At 51.4% G+C, this 24710-nt stretch overlaps 9 protein-coding genes across 9 annotated transcripts; 5 read left to right on the top strand and 4 right to left on the bottom strand.

Annotated features, from left to right (window-relative positions):
• Nucleotides 1–866: 866 nt before the first annotated feature.
• Nucleotides 867–4847, top strand: N7457_007138 (uncharacterized protein; the record flags this gene model as incomplete). Its single annotated transcript, XM_057178181.1, has 3 exons — nt 867–874; nt 951–1363; nt 1414–4847. The coding sequence occupies 3 exons, from the start codon at nt 867–869 to the stop codon at nt 4845–4847; spliced, it is 3855 nt and encodes a 1284-aa protein (XP_057029925.1).
• A 739-nt stretch (nt 4848–5586) lies between these two features.
• N7457_007137 (AHA1 family protein) lies at nt 5587–6964 on the top strand (the record flags this gene model as incomplete). The annotated part of the gene is made up of 4 exons (XM_057178180.1): nt 5587–5859; nt 5952–6034; nt 6106–6758; nt 6847–6964. The coding sequence occupies exons 1-4, from the start codon at nt 5637–5639 to the stop codon at nt 6962–6964; spliced, it is 1077 nt and encodes a 358-aa protein (XP_057029924.1). The 5' UTR covers nt 5587–5636.
• Nucleotides 6965–7619: 655 nt separating this feature from the next.
• lys9 (saccharopine dehydrogenase (NADP+, L-glutamate-forming)) lies at nt 7620–9637 on the bottom strand (the record flags this gene model as incomplete). The annotated part of the gene is made up of 12 exons (XM_057178179.1): nt 7620–7715; nt 7768–8342; nt 8425–8520; nt 8576–8622; nt 8671–8684; nt 8739–8781; nt 8835–8907; nt 8960–8986; nt 9047–9140; nt 9191–9372; nt 9428–9481; nt 9586–9637. The coding sequence occupies 12 exons, from the start codon at nt 9635–9637 to the stop codon at nt 7620–7622; spliced, it is 1353 nt and encodes a 450-aa protein (XP_057029923.1).
• A 359-nt stretch (nt 9638–9996) lies between these two features.
• Nucleotides 9997–11296, bottom strand: N7457_007135 (undecaprenyl diphosphate synthase family protein; the record flags this gene model as incomplete). Its single annotated transcript, XM_057178178.1, has 2 exons — nt 9997–10989; nt 11072–11296. 2 exons carry the CDS (start codon nt 11294–11296, stop codon nt 9997–9999), a joined length of 1218 nt encoding a protein of 405 aa, XP_057029922.1.
• A 622-nt stretch (nt 11297–11918) lies between these two features.
• On the bottom strand, nt 11919–14313 carry N7457_007134 (putative glycerol-3-phosphate acyltransferase Sct1; the record flags this gene model as incomplete). Its single annotated transcript, XM_057178177.1, has 4 exons — nt 11919–13106; nt 13158–13426; nt 13480–14074; nt 14140–14313. 4 exons carry the CDS (start codon nt 14311–14313, stop codon nt 11919–11921), a joined length of 2226 nt encoding a protein of 741 aa, XP_057029921.1.
• Nucleotides 14314–15458: 1145 nt separating this feature from the next.
• On the top strand, nt 15459–16281 carry N7457_007133 (GRAM domain-containing protein; the record flags this gene model as incomplete). The annotated part of the gene is made up of 3 exons (XM_057178176.1): nt 15459–15469; nt 15553–15724; nt 15784–16281. The coding sequence occupies 3 exons, from the start codon at nt 15459–15461 to the stop codon at nt 16279–16281; spliced, it is 681 nt and encodes a 226-aa protein (XP_057029920.1).
• Nucleotides 16282–16771: 490 nt separating this feature from the next.
• Nucleotides 16772–17528, top strand: N7457_007132 (cytochrome b-c1 complex subunit 6 family protein; the record flags this gene model as incomplete). Its single annotated transcript, XM_057178175.1, has 3 exons — nt 16772–17063; nt 17264–17386; nt 17464–17528. 3 exons carry the CDS (start codon nt 16772–16774, stop codon nt 17526–17528), a joined length of 480 nt encoding a protein of 159 aa, XP_057029919.1.
• Nucleotides 17529–18347: 819 nt separating this feature from the next.
• N7457_007131 (putative cell surface receptor/MFS transporter (FLVCR)) lies at nt 18348–19983 on the bottom strand (the record flags this gene model as incomplete). The annotated part of the gene is made up of 4 exons (XM_057178174.1): nt 18348–19187; nt 19271–19619; nt 19699–19811; nt 19861–19983. 4 exons carry the CDS (start codon nt 19981–19983, stop codon nt 18348–18350), a joined length of 1425 nt encoding a protein of 474 aa, XP_057029918.1.
• Nucleotides 19984–20719: 736 nt separating this feature from the next.
• N7457_007130 (involucrin repeat protein) lies at nt 20720–24282 on the top strand (the record flags this gene model as incomplete). Its single annotated transcript, XM_057178173.1, has 2 exons — nt 20720–24118; nt 24172–24282. The coding sequence occupies 2 exons, from the start codon at nt 20720–20722 to the stop codon at nt 24280–24282; spliced, it is 3510 nt and encodes a 1169-aa protein (XP_057029917.1).
• Nucleotides 24283–24710: the final 428 nt, after the last annotated feature.

Genomic DNA, 24710 nt, shown 5'->3' with positions numbered 1-24710 from the left:
CTTATATGATGATTCACTTCAATTTATCACGACGGTCAACGTAAGGATTTAATATTGACGACCACCGCCTGTGACAAGGCATTTATCTGAACTTCCTCCATCACTTGTTATTTCTTGCCATCGCTTGTTAGTCTTGACACTAATATCGATTAGTCCTCCCTACACAGGTGTCCAGCAACCTCGGAGCCGTCGGCATTCCTTCGGCCGAGGCACGTGGCCGATCACATCCTGGTCCTTGATGGACGCAGTAGTTAAGAAGTTTACACTGGAGAATATCAATAAGAAACATTTGAACCAATCTCAATCCTTGTCCTAAATAGCAGGCTGTATACGGAGTAGACGGGTCTCTACCGGGTGATCTTTTTTTAGCTCTTTAGAATCCCCTAATGAACTGTACTCCGGATTTGGCTTGATAATCCTGTGTCCCCAGATCCTTGGCTGTGGTTTGTTGCTTTGATGCGGGGACACAGGCGTTGGGCCTCTCACAGAGAACGATACGCGCTGAGCTCGGGCCTGCATGTGATGAGAACCTCTTCAGGTGCATAACGATCCCCGCTCCAGACTCACTTACTCTCGGAGTCTGGCTAATTGAATGCTTCCTTCTGTTCCAAATTTAGCATCTTTTGCCTCCGGGACATAGCACCGTTTGGGTCTGCAGTAGGTGGTATGGCGTGTTAGGGTTGTGTTTCTCCTTCGGCAAGCTTGTCCTTCGTGCAGCTGGTGCAAAGAATAGAAAGATTAGTCTCTCGCCTGTCTTGCGAAAGCCAATAGCTTCCCCCCCGTTTTGTTGGATCCCGCGATCCTTTTTTGTTCTTTCCGTGGCCATGGCCTCGTATCGGGCCTCCTAAATCGATGCACAGCCCAGTATGAATAGGTGCGACCCATCTGCTTGTTTCTGCAAGATTTCTATGGATGAATACGCGCGGACGATACTGATCGTCCCTATCTAGCTGGTTGGGTTCAAATCGTGCAGGTGTTGAGCAGCCAGTGAGCAACCATTACTCGGGCTGGTCCTCAACAGCTGCGAGTCCCGGCAATCAACTATCGCCAGGTCGTCGAGAACATGCTGTACAGCCGCCATTGTTGACAACAGCACTGAGTGGTCCTCAGTACCAGGGCCTTGGACTGACACCGACGCCTTTATCGTCAACATCGTTGTCGAGCCCGTTTACTCACGGTCAATCACCTTGCGTTCCATCTCCTATAAACAGCAGATCTGTCTCGTCTTCTTCAATGGCGTCCAGAAATGCGTACAATGTACCTTATAATCCCCAGGATTGGGGGCCTCCGGGCAGGTCCCAGGCGCAGGCTCCATATCTTCAGCCAGGCACTATGCATCGCATGACACAGAGGAATAATCCAGGTAAGTCAAACGGTCTATACTTCGACTGGGAATTGGTACTGATCTTTTAGATGTATCATTATCACCGCCTCCTCCACCATATTCACCCCCCAGCAACCAAAACCGTATATCCCAGGTCCCTGGTCAGCCGAATCCTAACTTTACCACCACGCCTTCTCCGCCTGATAATAGGGAAGGGGCTTTTGAGATGCCTGTACAGTATCAAAGACGCTCAAACCGACCACGGCCATTATCTATGGCTTACCCATCTGACTCGGGATCTCAGTGCCAGTCGCTGCCTCCTCCGCCTCCTCCACAGGGTAGATCTGTTTCCCAGAGCAGAGTTGAGTATCAGGGCATGCCCTATAATGACCAATCCACGCAATATAATGCTTCAACGAATCACAGGCCTACCTTGTCATATTATGAACAGGGTCAATCCTCATCCGGATTCTCAGAGCACATGTCTGCAACACCTGCCCACTTAGAGACTCTCTCCCGCCCACCTGCATCTCGAAGAGCTGCATCTGCTGGAGCTGTTATAAGCAGTGCAGGTTCATCAAGGACGACGAGTCATTCGAGAACACGATCGCCGTCAAATAGTAACTGGGAGCCTGGGATGCCACTTCCCCCACCACCACCAGGTCCTCCTCCCACTGCGAGGTCTGTTAGCGTGAGTGGCTCATCGGAGTCCTCTATGAGAACACCACAGGGATCGGCCAGGACGGCGAGAAGGGTACCTCCCGTACTAGGAACAGGACTGGGAAGTATCCCACCTACGCCAGCTGACTGGATAGACGAGGGATACTTGAACAGTCGACCAACAGAGAATCTTTCCGTTGATACGGCAAAAGCGGCTAAAGCACCAGAGCCAACGGACCAAGATTCGTCTAATCAAAAAACTCCTGGCAGTGGTGGTCTGTTCCGCAGCTCAGCGGTACGCGATCCAAGCGCCAAGGGCATCCGTGAAAGGCGGATTGAGCGACGCAATCGGCAAAGCCAAGTCTTCGAACCTCCCAGTGCAATATCCGCAACTGGAAATCCTTGGGCTGATGCTCTCGAGCAAATCAAACCATCGAATCTCGTTCTACCAGAGAACAACCCAGACCAAGATCGGCATCCAACGTACACCCAAGCCCCGCTCAGTACCCGCAGCACTAGGTCAGAAGGACAACATACTGCCTCACGGTCTCGAGCATCCTCCAATGGTATCTTGCCAGAACAATCGCCGTACCCAACTCCAAGACAGCAGCCCAGTTCTGCCGGTCCCTCGGCTACTACGTTTGCACACACGCCTCCATTTTCGCCAAATCCAAATGGAGCGAGCTCTGCGGCGTATTCTAAGGAGGCCAGCCAAGCAGTGCCACCAAAAGCACTACCAACCCCGCCTCTAAATTCAGGAAAAGATACCCGGCCACGGTCACGCTCTCGTGCTCCCTCTCGAGGAACGGAAGACCGTCCACTCTCTCACATTCTTCATATGCCCAATGAAGCGGTCTCAATGATGAAACCCTTGTCACCACGTCGAACGCCAGGTCAGCAACCGCTGCAGGTATCAATGGAATCAGTCCTTAGACAGGATCCTGCTTTCCTTCAGGATGCCATCCAAAGACACAAGTCCTTTATTGAGAAGGAAGCTAGCGCTCATGATGAGACAGAAGCCTTGAAACTATTCGCGGACTATATGCTTGCCGAATCTCAGATTCGGCGCCAGCGGTACTCCAAGGTCTGGGAATCTTTCCAAGTTGAGGATGTGCGCCGCAACCTCTTCGAGTTGCCTCCCAAGCAAGCACCACAGCCTAAACCACAGCCTAAACCTCAGCCAAAACTAGATATCCCACAGAATCGAGCAGGTCGACCCGAATCTGCGTGGTGGAACAATTATCAGCCTTGCCTGTCACCCATTGCCAGCCTGAATATGAGCAACGATGAGAGCTCGCGAGGTCGTGCCCCCAGCCGCTGGTGGGAGTCTGGAACCGGTTCCAGTGGTGAGGGGCCCGAAAGAAGACTCCAACGATCGAAGCGAGAATCAAAGTATATGGGCCTGCCTCGGGAGGCCATGCAGTGGGACCAGGAGCTGACTCCTTCTCAGCCTAAAGATGTGAGCATGAACTACGGAAATACAAATGGACCTGATGAGTACCCACCCGAGAAAGTCGGTTGGCATGCGGGCTCTTCACCTGCAAATTCTACCGGGACTGGGTATCGCTATGAAAGCCGCGATTTGGACATCTCGCGGTTAATCACCCTACCCCCACCTTATCCCCGCCACCACCCTGCTGTGAATAACAGTCATCCCGAATTGGTCACCCATCGAACTACTGTACGGTCGATCACCGATCTCGCCGAGATAAAGACCACTAGGCATCGGTATAGGGCTGATGTGGAGCGAATGCTTCAAGAGTACAAGCAACAAGTCGACGAGGGTTATCGCCAATTCCGGTCCAACATTCAAAGCCAAATTCAAGAGGGTAGCCTCACCTTTGCAGAGGCCGCAGAGGCAGAAGCAGCGATGATCGTCGCGGAGAATGAAAGAGAACGAGTAATGGTTAAACGTCAACTTGACACCTACCAGGAGACCGTGCTCAAACCAATGAATGCTATTCTCGTGGACAGAATCGGCAGGGCAACAGCCTGCATCGACCAGCTAAGCAGTATGCTTTCTGACGATGCACAAAGCGGAACACCCGATCAAACTCAGGAAGAAGGCGATGAGAAGCCGGAGCTTCTGGAGAAATTGACCCAACTAAAATGGCTCTTCGAAGCGCGTGAGCAGCTCCACCGCGAGTCATTCGACCTAATCAGCGACCGCGATGATAAATACAAAGCTGTCGCGTTGCTGCCCTACAAGCAGGCCAAAAACGAAGACAAGCTGCGAGAAACGCAAGCGTTTTTCAGCCAGGACTCGCTGGACCGGCGCGTACAGTACGAGAACGAGGCGCTGGGTCGACTCGAATCCTTCCTGAATGTCATCGAGCAGAATGTCATGCGCGGTGTAGAAGTGCAGTTATCAGCATTCTGGGATATCGCCCCATCTTTACTGGCGCTTGTGCAACAGGTGCCTGAAGACCTACGCGGGTTCCAGGTGCAGATACCCGCGGATGAATACAAAGAAAACCCAAGCTATCATGAGCATCCGCTGCAGTATCTATATACGCTACTATCACATGCGGAGAAATCGAGCTATCAGTTCATCGAGTCGCAGACGAATCTGCTTTGTCTCTTGCACGAGGTGCGGTCTGCTGTTATGCGGGCTAACCAAAAGCTGGTAGAGGCGCAACGCATCAAGCGCGGAGAGACAGAGGAAGATGTGCGTCGGGAGATGCAGGAGACTCGCGCAGATGAAGAATTGGCTCTTACGACCGATCTTAAAGATAAGGTTGCTACTGTTGAGGGTCAATGGACCGAGGCACTGGGGAGCCAGATTGAAGGATTGAGGGAACGGGTGAAAGAACAGCTTGTCAGCGACGATGGCTGGGAAGAATTGGAACAATTGGAGGAGTAAAAGAAATCTTTTGGGCGGTCTTTTGTCATTTTTGTGCAATTAACAGCGTGATATCCCCATTCGTTCGTTATAGATCGAGTGTTGCAAGGCAGCGCCGGCAACACTTTGAGTTTTGGTCTCCTTCAGGGATTGTGAGGGTTAAATATACACATATTTTAACCACGATGTACTTCTTCAGTGTATCCACGCTCGTTCCCAACGGTATATCCCTCGATATGGTGAAGAATGACCTCATGCGGCACTGATAAATCGCTAGCGTATCCACAGTCACGTGCACCTTCTAGAGTCTTCCGTCCGCGACGCTTCAAATAGCTCTTCTTCCCCTCCACTCTTCTGTATTTTATTTCATCTTTCAAGTCCTTAATGCTCTGGACTTAACTAACTCAACTGTAAGTGCAGATTGCATTGCCTCCCTTTGATTCCTACATACATCCCCTTTTTGAGTGAACAAGGGTCGTGGGCAAAATTTCAACCTGCCCCTCGACCTCCACTCAATTGGCCTCACATGAAGAGACTCCAGCTGGCACCAGTCTGACAAGATGTTTCTCACATCTGACTGCGGACAACGCTTAACAAGTCCGGGATTACGCCCCGAGACCTGACATTGGCCTTTCCTTACACATGCATTTTTCTTTTGGACCGCATTCAGAAGATCATCGCTAATAGGAATTTCCAACAGAACTTTTTAGCACTCGGTCAATTTTTTTTGCCAAACAATTTAAAAGAGGAAGCAACTATCTTCCAACCCCAAATCAGATTTTTCTTTCATTTTTCTAGTCAACATTCATCATGGTCCTTCACAACCCCAACAACTGGCACTGGGTCAACAAGGATGCCTCTGGCTGGGCCAAGGAGTACTTGCAAAAGACCCTGATCGGCCTTAGTGTCGAGGAAGGGGGCGTGTCAGCCAAAGTAGACAAGCTGTTGTCCATGGATGGCGACGTAGATGTCAGCCAGCGCAAGGGCAAGGTCATCACTCTTTTCGATGTCAAAGTCTCGCTAGAATACTCAGGTTTGTAGTCCAATATCAATTCAGTTCTATTTCTATTTCTTTTCTCGCTTGTTTTCTTCTTTGTGGACCTGGCAGCTGAGACGCTTCCATAGGTAAGACCAAGGACGATGAGGAGGTCAGCGGCACCATCAAGATCCCCGAGGTAGCCCACGATACCGAGGAAGATGAGTACGTCGTACGTTCACCTTGGCCCCCCCCAATCCCTATCCAAAGGTGATCCGTAACACTAACCCGTAAATCCTCCAGTTCGAGATTGAGAACCACGCCGACTCCAACTCCAAGCAGCCCGTAAAGGATCTTGTGCGCACAAAGCTCGTCACCGAGCTCCGCAAGGCTCTCGCCAGCTTGACCCCTGCCTTGATCACCGAGCACGGCAAGGATCTCCAGCACGCCCCCGGCGTCAACCCTTCCAGCGGCTTCGCCAAGGCCAGCATCCACCCGCAAGCCAAGGTCGAGGCCCCGGCCGCGCAGACCACCACTACCTCCAAGACCGGCAATGTCGCTGTCAACACAACCACCGTGACTGCCTCGGATGAATTCCGCACCACAGCCAGCGAGCTGTACAACACCTTCACGGATGCGCAGCGCATTGCCGCTTTCACACGCGGAGCTCCCCGCCAGTTCGAGGCCAAGGTCGGCGGCAAGTTCGCCATCTTCGACGGCAACGTCACCGGCGAGTTCGTCTCTCTCAACGAGCCCAAGCAGATTGTCCAGAAATGGCGTCTTGCCCAGTGGCCCGAGGGCCACTTCAGCACACAGGAGATCAACTTCGACCAGAACGATATCGACGGTGTTACCCAGATGCGCGTTTCTTGGTCCGGCGTTCCCGTCGGACAGGAGGATGTCACCAAGCAAAACTGGGACATGTACTATGTCCGCAGCATTAAGCAGACTTTCGGGTATGTACTCTCTCCTTTCCCCTTGATTTCCTCCTCCATTCCTCTTTTTCTTTCTGGTCTTTTTTGCCAATCCGGCCTCTTGCTATAGATCCCAGCGTTCCTCAACACCGCAATACTGGAATCCCTTGCTAATCATTCCTGTTTTCTGCGTTGGTATAGGTTTGGCACTATTCTCTGATCGACTAAATCTCTTACCGGTGGCATGAACACACAAAACAATGCATATGTCCGAAGACTTTTTTTTTACCTTCTCCCTCTTCTCTTTCCGTGAATTGGCAGATAAGACCGCAAAAGCGCAAGCATTAGAATTCTTTGCCTGCTTTTTTAATTCGTGTCTCCTTTTCTTTTCCACCCGTGTGGCCCGCTTGCAGTCTTTGTGTTGGGCCTGGGCACAATGATGCTACGATAGAGGATGGTGTTATGTCTATGATAATGAAAATAACTTGAAGTTTATGTTTGATCTTGGCCATTCTCTGGTGGATGACATGTTAGGTTCTCTCGGCAAATGGTTTGATATCTCTCCAGGGCTGCCTACATAGCTAATCTTCCCTTGTTATGCAGATATGAACCTTGCAAAGAGTCACTTTATATAGCTGGATACCCACGCACTCCCAAGGTCTGGTAGATGAATCACTGACAGCCTCAAACAGCATGGATATCTGGAAGTCTATAAAACCTGATTTTTAGATAGCCAAGTCTGTGGAGCAGAGATCATTGCGAATGAGTTGGACCAGCTAAACCGCATATCCGTCAACTTGGAGCAGAATAGTAATGCACAGTGTATTGTTCATTCATCGTCTATGTCATTCCTATCTTTGTTTTTACTAGAGAATCTATCACTTTTGAGTCCTGACTCCACCCTTACAGAGTGCGCTCAATGAGCTCAATGCCGTAGTCCTCCTTCAGGGCCTTGATAAGAGGAGCACAGATATCCATGGTCATGGGAGCAATGACACCCTAGAATATAATCAGTAAGCAGAATTTCAACAAAAAGAAGGGGTAAACGTACAGTCTTGCTGATAGTGCCATCAAGCACCTGCTTAACAGCAACACCACAGGGAATACCAACGGTGCGGGCCATGGCGCTGTAGCCGGCAGGGTTACCGTACTCGCACAGAGTGGAGGTACGGGTCTCCTTGGAGCCGTCCTTGTTCTCAATCTCGAACTTGTGCTGGAGCATAACGAGATCACGCTCGCCCTCGTCGTACTGCATCTTCTTCTCGAGAGTAGCGCAAAGAGTGTCGAGAGCGTTGCCGCGGGGGATGGTCTGCTCATCGGAGAAGAGACCAATCCAGCGCAGGCCGGAGATAAGACGGTCACGCTCCTCGTTGTTGGGGAACTTGGTCTTGGAGGCGATGGCCCACTCGAGGTCCTTCTCGGAGGAGGTGGTGGCACCAAGAACCTGCTTGGTAGCCTCCTTCCAGGAAGTGGCCTTATCGAAAACGCTGTTGGGGGCATCGTTGAGGAAACCAATGTCGACAAGGACCTTGATCATCTCAGGGAAGCCCTGGTAGCGCAGTGTACCTCTGACGAGATCCTGGGCCTCAGGGATGTTATATCTCTCACGGAATCCGGTGGAGTCACCTGTAATAACGTTGGACGATTAGCCCGGAACAGCCCACCAACCGATTTCGATAGTAGCTGTCGACAAGATGTTGGCACTCACGGTTAGGATAGCCGACAAAGGCGAATCCGGGGTAGATAAAGAAGGGCTTAGCAGTAGCCATCAGATCAGGTCCGTCAATGCTGACGACCTTACCACCTAATTCGAGCATTAAAATCCAGTAACTATGGCATATGTGGGGGTTTAGACTTACCTTGGTAGATCTTGGCGGCATTACGCAGGGCAAGAAGCACACCGCGGCTGCGCTAGTTAGTGATTTGCCAAACTTGACGATGGAAGTTTGCTAACCTGGACCACGAGAACTAAAACCAGCTATCAGTTATTTGGTTCAAGTTTTTGAGATAGGGTTTACTAACCTTATATCCGAGGGGGTTGTTCGAGCACTCGGGGGCAGGCAAGCTATTGTTCGTCAGTGGGACTCCTTGAAGACATTGGGGACAGTGAAGACGGACCCTCCGCAGAAGGAAATGAATCCGGTGACCTTGCCGCCAGCAGCGTGGACTTCCTCAATCGTCTTGACAGCATCTGTTACTTGTTAGCATTGATCTGTGTGAATATAGGCTGTATAGGCACTTACAGAGGTGATCAATACCGGGATCCAAGCCTGTTGTACTTATGTTAGCATTTTCTCGAATTCATCAGAGATGAATAAATCAAAATTTACCAATCTCGTTCATGACAGTGATGCCAGCGGCCTTGCACTGCTCATCAAGCTCCAACATAGCAGGTGAAACGTATGAGGTGGTAACCACATTTGTCTGCGAAGATCAGTATCCTGCAGCCGAGTCATTTGGATTTCAACCCTCACCTTAGTGCGGATAGCGGACTTAATGACGGTAGCGTGGAAGGTGTAGGGAATCAGCGAGATGACAACATCTGCTTGCTCGAGAGCGGCATCAAGGGCGGCATCGTCGTTGACATCAAGGGAAATGGCCTTGGTGTTCTTGAAGCCAGCGGCCAGAGCCTGGGCACTTTCGAGGGTACGGCAGGCTAGTTACTTCATCAGCAAAAGTTCGATGATGATATAAGAATCAGTTCGACTTACCGACAGTGACCTCGACATCAGCCTTGCTGAGAACCTCAACAGTAGGCTTGGTGACTACCAGAAATCAAGCATTAGCGGATATACAACATTAGAAGCTTAATGCGGGGCAGTATGACGCATTTAGGCCAGAAAGTTGGGATGGAAGATGAGAGGCGTACCGAAGCCCGAACCCAGAAGGAGGGCCTTGGAACCGGCGACTTGCTTAACCATTTTGATTCAATTTGTATGATAAAAGATGGTGACTGGGATAGTTCACCTGGGGAGCATCCCTCATTCTGGAGACCGGGCCGGCACGGGGGTGACTCACCATCACGTGAACCGGTATCGGCGTGGGGGGTTACCTAATTATGGACCCTTCTCCAAATATACAACGTGGAGCTGGCGTGGAGAGTTAGAAAGTAGTTGGTATTCTATTTATCAATGACCGATGTAGACGATGGCAATGCATGCTGATATCAGTTGGGCGTGCCCAACAGAAACTCCGCCAAAAAAGAGAAAAAAAAAAGAAAAGGACGCCGGTGATGCTAAACAAAAAGCAAGTAGGCACAGGGTATATAATAGACACTTTACTAGATGTCTTTGACCTTTCCACCTTGACGCAATATTCTCGTGTCGAGATCTTCCTCGTTTGATCTTGCGTCGCCGGCGAAGTTGCCCTCTGCATCGGGGTTCTGCCGAGACTTGGAAATCCGTCTCTGCCACCCGAGCATCACGGGGAGGAAGTGCCACAAGTCAAATTCGGGCCACATGACATTGAGGAACACAATCTCTGTGTTCTCATGGGTCTGCCAGAGCATGAAATCGCTTAGGCGTTCCACGCCCGAGGTGCGGATCAAGATGTCCAGAGGCGGTGTACCCTTGGTCAACATGTGATCATTTAGGGTCTGACGAGAAATGGTTTCGGGGGAAATGTAGAGAGGGCTATTTGCGTCATCCGCAGGTCTCTGTGGTGGCGAGCCCTTGGGGTCCTGCTGAGCTCCGAGATGAAGGGTTGTGGAAGATGAGAACGAAGACCCAGACTCGTATACCTTGTTGGGGCGGCCATTCCGGGACGATGTATCCTCATCCTGTGCCGAAGAGCTTGTCGTAGACTCAGAATCACTGTGTGCCTCGTGTACCCTCGAGCTGAGCGTCTGAGTACGGATGTTATGTGTGATATGGGATTCCGAGAACGGGGTGCGGGAAGGGGTAGTCGCGGAGCGAGTCTGTTGGATCGGCGTACTATAATCATCGACTGTATCGCGGATGGCAGAGGTAATCTCGTCGCGGGAGGTATAAGGGAAGCAGATATTCAGGACGCGGTCTCCGTTACGGCTGGTCATATCGACGGCGTTGTTGACGGCCTCCAGAACGTCGGGTTTGAGCAGATCGAGGCGACCCAGGACGCGCACTTTCGCTCCGTATCGATCGAGCAGGTCTCCGTGCTGAGCCATCTGCGACAGCTTCACTTTGGCCATCTCCATGAGCGCATCCACCTCGAATTTTGACCGTTTGAAATTCTCGATGCTGAATGCGTAGATCGTGACTACCTTCACTCCACTCTTGTAGCAGACTTCTAGGATCTATGTGTTGTTAGACTCGGTAACCGAACAAGATAGGGACGCTGCCGTGCAACGCCGGAGCTTCCAAAATGCAACCACTCACCCTAGCCAGAGCTTCAAACCCTAGGTTGTGTCCCTCCACGGTCTCAATTCCATGGGATCGAGCGAACCGCCGGTTTCCATCCATGACAAAGGCCACATGCTGGGGCACGGGGCCTTGCTGGAGTGCGCCGATCAGCAGCTCCTTGAGGCTTGTGATGGCATATTCGACAGGCGGAGAGGCGAGGAACCAGTTCCGTAGCCGTGACATGTGCATTGAACCCGACATGATGTATATGTAAACCAGTATAAAAACCCCTAAACTCCTATTTCCAGCGCCGGGATAAAAATTGTTGGGGGGAGGCGATGTGGCAGAAGCCGGATGCGTTGCAGAACAACAAAAAGGTGCGGTTAGCGGCTGGGCGGATTCGGAGTTGTACTACAAAAGGCGACGTGGTCAATTTTGAACAAGGAAATTCTGCAAGAGTGTAGATGTTTAAGAATCAATTTGGAGGCGAAGTTCCTAGGCTACAACTTTTTCATGTGCTTTTTTTACTTCAGGTTTTGGCCCCTGCTCAACGTAAGAAGTGGCGAGGCCCGCGGCAACGCATCAGCCAAGATCATCAGCCAACGCGTGAACATCTCAATTGGTTGATCCCTTCGCTTACTTGACGGTTGTCTGGATAGTATCCGATTGCGCCTTCCGATATCCTGGGATATTTTTATAGGGCCTTCTGCGCTGTGCTTGAGGTTCCAAGGTAGGGATGTATGATGCATTCATAATCATTAAAACAGAGAGGATATCTTGAATAGTTATATAAGATCAAATAGGTACATCGCTTCACCCAAACACCGTGGTGATGCTCGGGGATGAGAAAGAATTAAATGGTCACCAAGACAGGGTTCACAACTCAAAGATCTTTTCGGTACTCCTCGCTGGATGGGGTTCCAGGGCCTGAGCTGCCCATATCCCAGCTCCCATCTTCGCTTCGGCGACGACGGCGTTCTCCACGCTCGCGCATGGCATCCCGGATACGCGAACTCACGTCTTCGAGTGGATCTTTCATGGTGAGAGGGCTGAGTGGCTTCAACCCGTGCCGAGACCCAGGTCGAACACTGGCAGAGCTGCTGCGGCTGCGGTCACGACTAGGAGGCCGGGTGGAGAAGAAGCCAATGTTAGCCAAATTGTGGAAGGACTCATTGCGAGGCAGGGGCTCGGATGCAGGCATTTTCTCGTCATGGTCTGACACGCTGGTCTTTCTGATCTCCGGCAGTACATTGTGAGGCTTAGTTTCTGTTGGGTTTGCCTCTTCTTTACTGAATGGATCTGTGACAATCCGAGAGGCATCAAAGTCGGGGAACAACTCGGGTCCCATGGTGTTGATCGCATCTGTCACTTGCTGGGCTAGTGCAGCGCGTCTCTCACGAAGTCGTACCAATGTGTTAGCCGATGAGGGGTTTAGCGACAGAACGAGCGGGCGAAGTGACTTGATGATGTCCATGCCCACCTCACCAATCCGGAGTGCCGCGAAGGTGATTGTGGGGAACAGGACCATGCCTCCCATCACCACCGACCAAAGAGGAACCCAGTCTGGAACGAATCCATTGACCCGGTTCCAGTATGTCCAATAAGTGAAGGAGGCAGTATAGAATGCGTAGAGTGCTGGAGCAAACGCAAGTGCAATCAGAAGCTTCCATGTGGCCATAACATCTCGTCCTTGAAGTTTTACGGTAGAGGCAGCCAGTGCCTCCTTGGACTTCTTTGCTGAGAGATACTTGGTCGCGATGAAGACGGGTGTGAAGAGCAAGAAACCGGGGAGTGTGCCAATGGTCAGGAGGGCCAATTTGCCTAGACGGTAGATCAATGTAGCCACCACCTGTAAAATGGTGAACTTGGCATAGGCGACTTGGTGATCCCGGATCCCGAGGATGCGGAGCTGTTTGTTGTATCCTACAATAGACTTGCGCATATCAACGATCCTGGGATCGTCCTTGAAGTGAGCGTAACCTTTCACAAGACGGCGGTTCAGCTCCACAACCATAGGAAGAGGGAGCTTTTTGCCTTTGGTGTTGTACAGGCGGCGAGCAGCTTGGATGACCTTCGGATGGTTAGCAGAAAACAAACGATAACGAGGTAGAAAGAAACATACCATAAGGGTTTCATAATCGGGGCTAGTGACGGTGACGGAGACGAGACTTCCATAGATAATTTCTAGCAAAGCACCGACAGACTCACGTCGTTCACCCTGCTTGAACTGCTCCACCAATTCTGGAGGAACGTCGATGGGAGTGCCAAACTCAATCACGGCGCGGGAGCGGAATTTATGGGCATGGAAATAGTTCATACCGCAAGGAACGATCTTTAAGCCACAGTCCGGGTTCTCGGCCAGGGTGCCGAGAGCCATCAGAGCGACGCCAGCTATGCGATATTAGCAGAGTTATAGATGTATTGCTCGGATATGAAAGGCTTACCTTTCAGGGGAAGTAGTGTAGTGCGATCATGGCTTCCGCCTTCCGGAAAGATACCGACACAGCCTCCAGCGCCTAGTCTTTTAAAAACTGCCTGGTATACTGCAGTCTGATCCACATGCGGAGCGACCTTGAACTTGGTGCCCTTGAAATCTGAGACCTGCTCGGATGCATCTCCAGTGAACTTGCCATCCTCGTCAATATCTTGACGTCCAGTGAGCTGGAAGAGCGCATCTTTGTGCTTGAACGCCTTCTTGAGGATCAACTCCTCCGGTCCCTTGATCTCTGCAATTGCCGTACTGTGGGATGTTCCATTGACAGTAGGCAAAGCGATGGTTCCATCCACCTCAAAGCCTTTTCCTTCGAAGTTAGTTCCGACACCTCGCAGCAAAGTTGGCTGGTTGATCGGATCTGGAAGATATACGGTGCCCGTTCCGGGTTTCAAATTGTCCATAGCCCGTGCCACGGGCAACGTTCCAATTCCTCTCGCAAGAAATCCGATAAACTTGCGTCGAAAAGATTTCTCCGCAATGAGCCATGAGATCCGACGTTGCGCTTCGCTGCGAATGACGCGCATCAAAACCAAAGAGTCCACGAACTGCGCCAACGTCAATCATTAGCATCCTGTGTGTATGTGTGTCGGACCGGAAGCGGGCGGCATACCTGGTTCGCATGGGGAGCTGCCACCAGGATGATGGGACCGCGACGGGGGATCTTCCATGATCCTCGGGGGTGCACTTCGCGGAAGAAGAGGTCGATGAGCACAGAGAATGTCCAAAGGGTCAAATCATACATCCACCCAATGAGGGGTGGGATATACGGGCCTTTTTCTCCCATTGTGCTGTAGAAGCCCGGGAGAGGGCAGTTCACGAGGAGGAAAGAGGTACAAGGCAGGTCGTGTGGGAGGTGTTATTATCGTGTCGACATGAAGTCCCTAGCAAAACGATAAGAAATGTCAGTCCCACAGCTAGCCGGAAGAGCTTGGGATCCACCAACCTGGCTGTTTTGGGCCTCAGATCACCACAAGCTGTTCAATATATCAGACAGAGTCCCAAGATCAGGCCACAAGATCCAAGAAAAACGAAGAAGAGGCGGGGGAGGCGAAACAGCTGAGGTTGAAACCCGGAAACTTTGCGCCTTAGCGCGCTTTGGCTCGGACGCTTCTAGAACATGAGAACGTATGTTGTACTCCGTACATACCATTTAATTTCGACTTTCGACGTGAAACCACTCTGTCTCAGTTGATTCATGTGCATATGATATGTTGCACATGTGTTTGGGGAAAAAAAAAGCTCTGACACCCCGACTCCAGGGTGGTGTGCACAGGCCAGGGTTTCGCGTCATACTGGTATACCAGCCAACCCCGTATGAGTGTTTGATATTCCACAGAATTCCTAATTTTCTCCCAACATAATCCTCCGTATCCCGTACAATGTAGAATGTGGAATGTTGGGATTTGGCGATCCAAGCGGCAGGCGGCTATTTAGTTTGCAGGATCGGCCTGGGGGAGCTATAGCCAAGCAGCCGGGACGCATCAGAAATGTACCAGATGCGATAGGATTAAGCTCAAGTGGAGACAGGGCCTGTTTATATCGGCAGCGTATAACATAGAATACAACTTCATCTTGACAGGACAATGATCTACAAACATCAGCCAGTCCCCCGTAGCCGTACTCCGTCCATCGAAGGTTTCCCCTGCAGGATTGTCTCCCCGCCTGCCCCGCAAACCCTTTTTCATCTTCCTTTGATATTGCACTTCAAGTCTACATCAAGTCCCTTACAAAGCTTGCGACATTGACCTCTTGGTCTTGTCTTTGGAGAACTCTGCACTCCTGGTTTTAGTTTCTCCCCCAAGGCTCACACCAATCACCCCACCTTCCATCAGGCCGACCTCCCCAACCTGACAACCTGACCACCAGTTGCCCTGCTGCGATTTCAGAGGATAACAACCACATCACATACACCTGGAATGAACTTGCACCATGTCTCTCAAGTATGCATCGTCTCCGCTTGGCCATCTTACTAACTAGGGCCCGAGAGTCACATCCACATGAGCATCTATACTAACAGGCCCAGTTGGGTAATGCTCGATGACCAGGATGGCTTCGTCCGTCTTCCCAACGAACGGTTGATCTACACCTCGCCCCCTCGCACTAGTGTCTCCTTGACACCACCGTCAGGATATAAAGGCGCAGAGAAACTTTCAGTCCACAGCAGTGCCGGCTGCATCCACCTTACCAACCAAAGGGTCAGTATTCCATCCGTGGCCCATGCCTCCCACCTTTTTTTTTTCTAACTGTCGATCAGGTTGTCTATCTTCCTGCATCCAAAAGTAATGACTTCCAGTCATTCTCATCACCTCTCTTGAATGTCCGCGACTCCCATGTGTCTGCACCATTCTTTGGACCCAATGTCTGGACAGCTCTGGTGCAACCAGTAGCCGGGGGTGGTATTTCACCATCTCTGCCTGCCATTCAACTGAAAGTGACATTCAAGGAGGGTGGGGCCTTTGACTTCCACACGAACTTTGAGCGAATCAAAGAAAGACTGCAGCAGGCTGTGGAAAACACAAGCCAAGGCACTCGGGGCCAGCAGAACGTGGATCTCTCAGCAGTTCATCTGGAAGAATTGCCTGCATACGAAGCTCCGCCCAATGCGAGATCCACTCAGGCACCAGAAGACTCACAAAGCAATCGAGTATCTGATGGAGGTTCCGAGCCGGCAGAACCCCCTCCATGTTACGAGGAGGTTCAGTCGCAAAGCGTAGCCCAGGAATTGGAGGAGAGGTTGCGACGGGCCAGCTGATTTTTTTTGACATGAAGAAAGAGTGATTTTAATACTCCCATTCCACAAGCTTCTTTTGAACTGGCTTTCATCCCCATTCTCATGTACATTATGCCCATCAATTAGCAACCAGCGACACGCAAGCGATGTTTATGCATGTAGAAATGGAGATGCTTAATGCATGAATTCGTTATGCTGGCCAACACTTTTCCTAGTATTTGTTAGCAAAAAAGCAATCATCATCTCTGAGACCTTGAGAATGAACACCACTGAACCTGAATATTAATTTCCCCATAAAAGTTGTACTGTCAAGTCCTGGATGGCATTGAAGTCCACTGGCCAATCACGTGCGGCATAATTGGCCTCTCTCAGCGGCCGGGCCTTTCCGATTTTCCAGTCCGAAAGAAGCAGCTCTTGGGCAAAACCAACAACCTCCCTCTATTACAACCCCCTTCCGCTTTTCCAACCCCACACAAGACCTCCGGTCATCATTCAATTGATCTCTGTCGCAATGGGTCTCTCCGACTTTTTCTCTGACGTCGTCTCCTCCTTCGGCTTCACCGAGGCCCAGGCTGAGGCTCCCGCTCAAGACACCGAGACCGAGACCACCACCCAGGACGAGCCCGCCCAGAAGGAGGAGCCCGCCTCCGAGAGCGCTGAGACCGAGTCCGCCGAGGAGACCCCCGCTGAGGAGACCGCCACTGAGGAGGCTCCCGAGGAAGAGGAGGCTGAGGCCGAGGAGGAGGAAGAAGAAGAAGAGGAGGAGGATGAGCCTGAGGATATCAAGCCCAAGCTCGAGGAGGGTGAGTTACCTTGCTGTTTTTGAACTGTGCTTGTTTTTGCCATGCCCTTATTGCCTATATCATGCGACCGTTGGATACTCTTCTCTGCACGAAATGGTCTTATGTGTCAGCATCCGCACCAAGGTCACAAAGTCGCCAATGGCATTGCAAACACGGATTTTGCTAGCTTTGTCGATTGGAAACTAATTATTGTTCTTCAGAGTGCGCCCACTCCGCCGTCTGCGCTCCCTACAAGCACCACTACGATGAGTGCGTTGAGCGCGTCACCCGCCAGGAGGAGGATGAGGACTACAAGGGCCCCAAGGAGGACTGTGTCGAGGAGTGTAAGTGCAATTGATATCCACAGCAGGATGGAGTTGGGTGCTCCATCGAGTCTTGATTGTGCGACTAACATAACTAGTCTTCCACCTCACCCACTGCGTGACCGCCTGCGCTGCCCCCAAGCTCTGGAGGGAGCTCAAGTAAACGACTCGTCCATTGAGTCTTGCTTTTGGCGTTTTGTCCAATTCTCTGATCGATTCGGCCCACGAATAATCTTCGCTATCCGCCGCATTGATATGAGTGTATCCCTTGGACCGAAACGCCAGAAGAAAAACCAATCCCGCTTTTCTGATGGTTGCCAAGGCGAATTAATAGCCTGGTAGCTTGCCGCCTTGGATTGAGAACGCAGGATCGATCCAGAAACCTGAAGATTTTTTGTTTCTTGTTCGTTCCTCGCGTATGTGTGCGCATATTGTGTTTTCAAGGCAGGGAGGAGGGCGCAGAGGAAAGCACGAAAGAATAATAGATCATTTTGCCCTCCTCTTCTAGCCTTGCGTGTACAGATAGCTGGTCTTCCGCCTGTTCGAACTGTGCTTTTGTTTATTCTCTTGTTTCAAAACGAATCTCATCTGTCTACATGTAGATTTTCCATTGTGCTCTCGTAGGCTGAGCGTACGGCTAGCATTCAATTGTCTCTCTCTTGGCTATGGCATTTCCATGACCGTAGTTTGGATCACAGATCCAAACAGGATGTTAAACTCACTAATTACAACCAATATCCAATCGATATACATGGATTCCAATCCCCGCGGGTGCGAACTCAATCACATTAAGGCAATATAAATAGGGTATAACTCGTGCTGATCAGGGGAGGTCACAGAAATAAATCCCACCAAGAGCATCATGACACGCAAAGAAATAAACAACAAACTGGCATACCCAGATAGCTTCCCAAAGCTGGACACGAGTAAATTGTATCACATTCCCAACCCCCAATGGTGACACAGCCTCCATCACCTCGAATTACTCTGAAGATTTGATAAGAATCTCAGTATCTGCACTGGTATCATTAGACTTACCCTTTCGAACATTATCAACCGACTCAATCACCTCGCCGGTCTCCTGCAACTCAACACCCCGATCAATATCCGTCCTACGGTGAGGAACAACCCTCCCAAAGAGCCCAATCGTCAACGCAAACGGCGCAGCCACAACAGCGACCACAGCCGAAAAGATCAGCGCATTCCGCATATTCAACGGTGGCGAAGCCCCCGGTCCCGCTTTCAGCGCATCCTGAATGACAATGAAACACGCGCCGAGCAACTGCCCACCCGTCCAGCAGATGGTGCTCCCGATCTCCGGCGAGAGGGGATAAGTGATCTCAGCAAGGTATTCGAGGACGATTGGCAGCAGGGCGAACGAGGATGCGCCGAGCAGGGCCATGACGACGTACGAAGGTGGCTGGCCAGCCGAGCTGCCCGGGGCGAATATTAGCCCGACATATGTCACCGCGATGATGGGTACCAGCACGCGGATGGTGCCTAGGTAGTGCTTGTATCGATCTGTGATCGGGGACATGACTGCTGAGGTGAGCAGTCCTACCACGATGAGAACCGCTCCGGCGATGCCGGCGTCTTCCTCGCTGAACCCGTGTGGTTGCAGGATTTGGTTCAGGAGGGAGGATATGCTGTTGAAGAAGCCCACGTATACGGAGAAGGGGATTGTGATTTGCCAGAATTCCCATGTGGTGATTAGTTTGCGCGTTGCGGCGCCGAGGGGCATGTATGGGATTTCCGACGATGCGCTAGGGGGTGTGGGGGGTTTGGCGGGGAGGAAGAATGATGGGAGTGCTGCGACGGTGGACTATTTACGTGGAAGTGTGAGCAAACAAAAGAGGGTGAGGGGGAAGTCGATGGTCTATTCTGGGAGTTACGGGTTCTACTTACGATGATCGAGATATACAGGACCATGTTGGGGATATCGGATGGTTTCGATGCCCATTCCGAAGCAACCAACTGGCCCAGCGCTGCGCCCAGCGGGTTGGCCAAACTGGCAACAGCCGTTGCACTCGTGCGGCCATGGTCTGAGAACCAGAGCTCGCTGTATCGGGTTGGCGCGCAGAGGCAGAAGGGCTGCGCGAATCCTATCAGGATCTGGCCGAACATCACGACCCCATAGATGCCACCATTCGCTTTGGTACCGGCATATCTGATCCAGTTGCCGACCAGCAGCAGTGTGGCAGTGGTGATGATAGCGGGTTTTGGGCCGCCTTTGTTCAAGATCCAGATGACGACGCTAAAGCATCTGGTTAGTTGGGATATTGGGAGCGGGTGATTTTGTGCCTCTTTCTCGGGACTTATCTCAGTATACTTACGGACTAACACCACAAAAAGCGAATAGATATCCAGTGCTCATCCAATTTATAGCGCTTTCCGAGACATCGAAATATTCCGCCGCCGTTGTCGAGATGGACGAGAAGGTCAACCACTACAGAAAAGTCAGCGACATGCAGTGTATGGAGTGGCGAAGCGCATACATCCCAACTAACGACGATATTCAACAATACCAGCTGGGCCAAACCCCAGAAGCGTCGTTTGTAGACCCTGTAGACAGGTCGAGTGCCATGCTCTGCATCTGGATACAGCTCAGAAGTCGACATGTCCAGAGCGGATTGTGAGAGCAACTCATATCTATGAGCAGATGGGAACGAAGCGGACGACATGTCGTTTTTAGTCTCTTGGCCTTTCGCATCATCAGAGACGCCAGTGCGACTCCAAGGATCCGAGGCACACGCAACCGGGGTACTTGGCAGTACTTGTTCAGCCCTACTGTGACGTTGCATTCCGCAGGTACCGCCAGGTATTTTCTACGGAACTTCACAGATATAGCGGGGTTACTCCATGTGAAGATACTGTTACTCCGTACGGAGTAGACTGGTTTCCAATGGCGGATAGAGCTTATATATTTTATATCTTAGACACCATCCATGCAAGTATGCCAAGTTCCTTTGTCCCTAAGCGAATGCTCAGCTCCAATTGACCAAAAAGTGGAAATGAGATTGGCCAAGGCTCGTAAGCTCGTATTCAGGGGCTTATACTAGCTCTCCGAAGATCTCTAAGAACTCTAGATGTTGATATCTCTAATACATCTATTCTCCGATCGAACATCTCATTCAAAAATTGCCGTGGCTGACATTAAGGGCGGCTTGACCGGAGCCTTGATGCCGATCGTGTTTTCTCTCCTGTGCTCCCCGCCATCTTTTGTCTTTATAACACGATTCTTCGACTCTGGACTTGTTCTTCCCAATAATTTAGGATCAGGCAGGATGTTTGGCGGTTGTCCCTGAATTTCTCAATAATATTGTGATCGGATTGTGATAAGATACGCCATCGACCATGAACATCAGTATGCGTTCCAGTCAGTCCTCCTATGGAGACCCGCGATACATGCCGAGCATGACCGCCTCCGATGCTCCAGCTCCGGTGCCGCCGCTTGGAAAGACTCTCGTGGATGGATATCGGGACTCTCTAGACCCCCAGCACGATGATCGGTCGCGATACAACCCAGTGAGTAGCGGCGCAACACATCAAGTCCGATCCCGGCTAATGACGTTTGGTTTCTGGCAGCTCAACTCGACTCATCCGCGAAGCTCGGCGCTCCTGAATGCCAACGACCCTGTGGCTATGTACCTGTTGACCGAGACCGCCATAGGAGATAGCACGAACTACGAAGTCTTGTCCCTTGAGGAAGTGGAAGACCTAAAGAAGGAAATCTCGTTGCTATCCACTCGCATCGAAGGCACAAAGCGGAAATTGGCGTTGGAAACGAAGTTGCGCGATGCAGCACAATCTCTCGGCAGGCTCTACAGCCCGCCCAGCCCGCGAAACAGCGGCGAATTCGCTGCCAATGGCGGTTCAAACCCGAACCGCCGGAGTCGGGGGATTTTTGGTCGCATCGGGACTTCGGAGGCCCTCGACAAGAGCGATTCCGAGCTTGCTGTCAGTCAGCGACGGTGTGAGGAGTTGGCGCAGGAGCTTTGGAGATTGGAGAAGAGATCTCAGAAAATTAACCAGCGTTTGCTGGAGCATACCGCAGGTGTACTGCAGATGACACACAGGGGTCTGAAGAAAGGCCCCAAGAATCCTGCTCCACGTGCCGAGGACGGCATTGACGACGATCACAAATTCGACGATCGCAGCCTCTACCGGACCACCGAACATTTAGAAAATTTTGGCGTGCACGGGAGGATCGAGAATAACGCGGCTGTTGCAATGAATTCCGAGGCGATGCAAGCCACAGAGAGACGATTGGAGGAATTGAGTGCACGCATGCATGACATGTTGGTACGATCAAATCCCGGTGGTTTCATCGATCCCCCTCCGCAACTATATGGAGGCGGAGGACCAGTCAATCCCACTGCAACAGTCGAGGCACATTTAGCCTACCTCACGAATGGCCTGGATCACATTGCTCTGCCCACCGCAGACGCCCCCGCTGCCGTGCGCGCTCTTGAAGTTAACCCTGAGATTAGCCCTGAGGCCGAGGGCGCCTGGAAACATCAACTCACCGAAATCAATAATCGAGTGCAGGCCATCGTTGATCGGTTCGGCTTAACCCGTTCGCCAGGTTTGCCCCCGCCCCCTGATGCATCCCATGGCGAGGGGTTGGAGGAACAACTCTCTTACCTTCAAGCCGGTGTAGATGGCCTGGACGCCCGAGTGGATGGAGTACTCGAACAAAAGAGTATTCTGACCACGCAGATCCAGCAGCAACGCGAGCTTAACTCCAAGTCGGATGCTGAACGTGATGCTCATATTGGTGATCTCACGGAACAGTTGACCCACGTTCGCAGAGATCTCGAAGTATCTGAGCGTGAAAGCAACGCCAACCGCGACGAGCTGACTCTTGTTAATGAACAGCTCAATGCAATGCGTAAAAATGGCTCTTCTCAGGAAGGAACCAAGGCTGCTCTGGTTCAGACCGAGGGCGAGGTCGCGCGCTTGCAGAGTGTAATCACCTCGTTGCACAGTGAAGCGGATGCTAGAATCAATGAAGTCAGCGAAGCCCGGGATGCCCAGGATGAAGCGGAGGCTGAGGTCAAGCGCCTGCAACACTACATTGATACCATTGAGAGAGATAACGAAACCAGAGTCGTGGAAGTTAGTGATGCTCGTGATCGGGCAGAAGGCGAGGTCAAACGCCTACAGATCGCGATTGAATCGTTACAAAATAACGCTGATGCCAAGGGCGAGGAAGCCAGGGAGGCCCACGAACGCGCGGAAGAAGAGGTCAAGCGTCTACAGCACTACATCGATACCGTCGAGCGAGATAATGACGCCAGAGCTGCGGAAGCTAGTGCTGTCCGTGACCGCGCAGAAGACGAGGTTAAGCGTCTGCATGTCATTATTGAAACCATGCAAGATGAGTCTGAGGCCAAGGCCGAAGAGACCAGGGAAGCCCGCGACCGAGCAGAAGACGAAGTTAAGCGTCTCCAGGTCATCCTTGCATCCACACAGAACGACTCCCAGGCTAAGGCAGAAGAGGCCAAGGAAGCCCGCGATCGCGCAGAAGACGAAGTTAAGCGTCTGCAAGCAATTATTGAATCAACGCAAAACGACTCTGAGGCTAAGGCTGAAGAGGCCAGGGAGGCCCGCGACCGAGCAGAAGACGAACTTAAGCATCTGCAGGTCATCCTTGCATCCACGCAGAATGACTCCCAGGCTAAGGCCGAAGAGGCCAAGGAAGCCCGCGACCGAGCAGAAGACGAGGTTAAGCGTCTCCAGGTCATCCTTGCATCCACGCAGAACGACTCCCAGGCTAAGGCCGAAGAGGCCAAGGAAGCCCGCGACCGCGCAGAAGGCGAAGTTAAGCGTCTGCAAGCCATTATTGAATCAACGCAGAACGACTCTGAGGCTAAGGCTGAAGAGGCCAGGGAGGCTCGCGACCGAGCAGAAGACGAAGTCAAGCGTCTGCATATCGCCTTTGAAGCTTTGCAAAACGACAACGACACCAGAAGCCAAGACATCAAGGGAGCCAAGGAGCGTGCAGAGCACGAGGTTCAACGCTTGCAGGACATAATTGTGACGCTGCAAAATGACAGCGATTCCAGGTCCGAGGAAGTCAGGGGTGCTCGGGACCGCGCAGAGCAAGAAGTGGCCCAACTGGAAGCCGCAATCCAGCAGATTCGCATCCAATCCGATGCCCGTATTCAAGAAGCAGATCAGGAACGCGCACAGTCAGATCAAAATGCCACTCGCCTTCAGAACGAGATGACCGAGCTTGAAGGCGAGATTGTGCGGGTCACAACGGAACTGACAATGGTCAAGGCAGAACTGGACGGTGCCTATGGTACCCGAGCTGAACGCGCAGCAGAAGTAGCTACCAATCCTAGTGTCCAAAGGGAGAATGATGCTTTGGTTACTCGGAACATCGAACTTACTGAGGAGCTTGCGGTACTAAAAAGCCAGCGGGGAGGTGGCGATCTTCAGCAGCGGGCGGATACTCTTGAGAGAGAACTCCGGGAGACCATCGATGACTACGAGGCCATGACGAAAGCCAGTATCGAGTTTGAGAAGGAACGTGAACAGTTCGAAAGTTTCATCGACAGTCTTCGGGATCGTATCGAGCAACTGGAGACACAACTGGCAGAAGAACGTATCAGTTGGATGAACTTGAGTAGTCCCACCTCCGTGGGCCGCGATGGAACTTCTGAGACAACTTCTACCATGGTGCTTAAGAATGAGTTTAAGAAAATGATGCGTGACACACGCAATGAGAACATGAAGATACTGAGAGTGAGTTTTTGCCGGCGCCTTCCTCTCTATGCCCATTGACTAACACCTTACAGGCCGAACAAGAAGAACGTCGCAGGCTTGAAGGATTGCTGCGAACCCTAAAAAAGGAGCACGCCCAGATGACTGGCAAGGCAATGGCCAGCCCAGCTGGCACTCCATTATGATCATGACATTCAACGTTTCGGGTGTTTGAGCGCGCATTTACATTCAAGAGTGTACATATAGACCGCTTTTTGTATAATATTCTTTTGGCTTGAACTCAGCAGGCACGATGAAGGTGCTTGTCTGGGAAACTACCTATTCTTTTCTCAACTTTCCTATGACTCCCATGGCTCTTATGTTTCATATTAGTCTTAGCCAGGCCACGCTCTTTCGCCTCCAATATGATTGTCCCACGGGAAAGACGTGATCAGTCCAGTAACGCTCATTCACAATTTTTTTCGGCATCCCAGAGCCTGCGACGTGGCAAACAGCCTCATGGTTCCGACTTAGTTTCACCGTATGATAACCCAGGATCATCTGGTTCCATTCAAAGCGACGAGACATCTATATATAACGCCATCAGAGTAACCACGCCAAATGATTCCAGCCC

The sequence above is a fragment of the Penicillium paradoxum genome, assembly GCF_028828445.1.
Source record: "Penicillium paradoxum strain IBT 22861 chromosome Unknown utg000006l_segment0_segment0, whole genome shotgun sequence".
Taxonomy (NCBI): domain Eukaryota; kingdom Fungi; phylum Ascomycota; class Eurotiomycetes; order Eurotiales; family Aspergillaceae; genus Penicillium; species Penicillium paradoxum.
The sequence above is the reverse complement of the archived record's forward strand: the minus strand, read 5'-3'. Positions and strand labels throughout refer to the sequence as shown.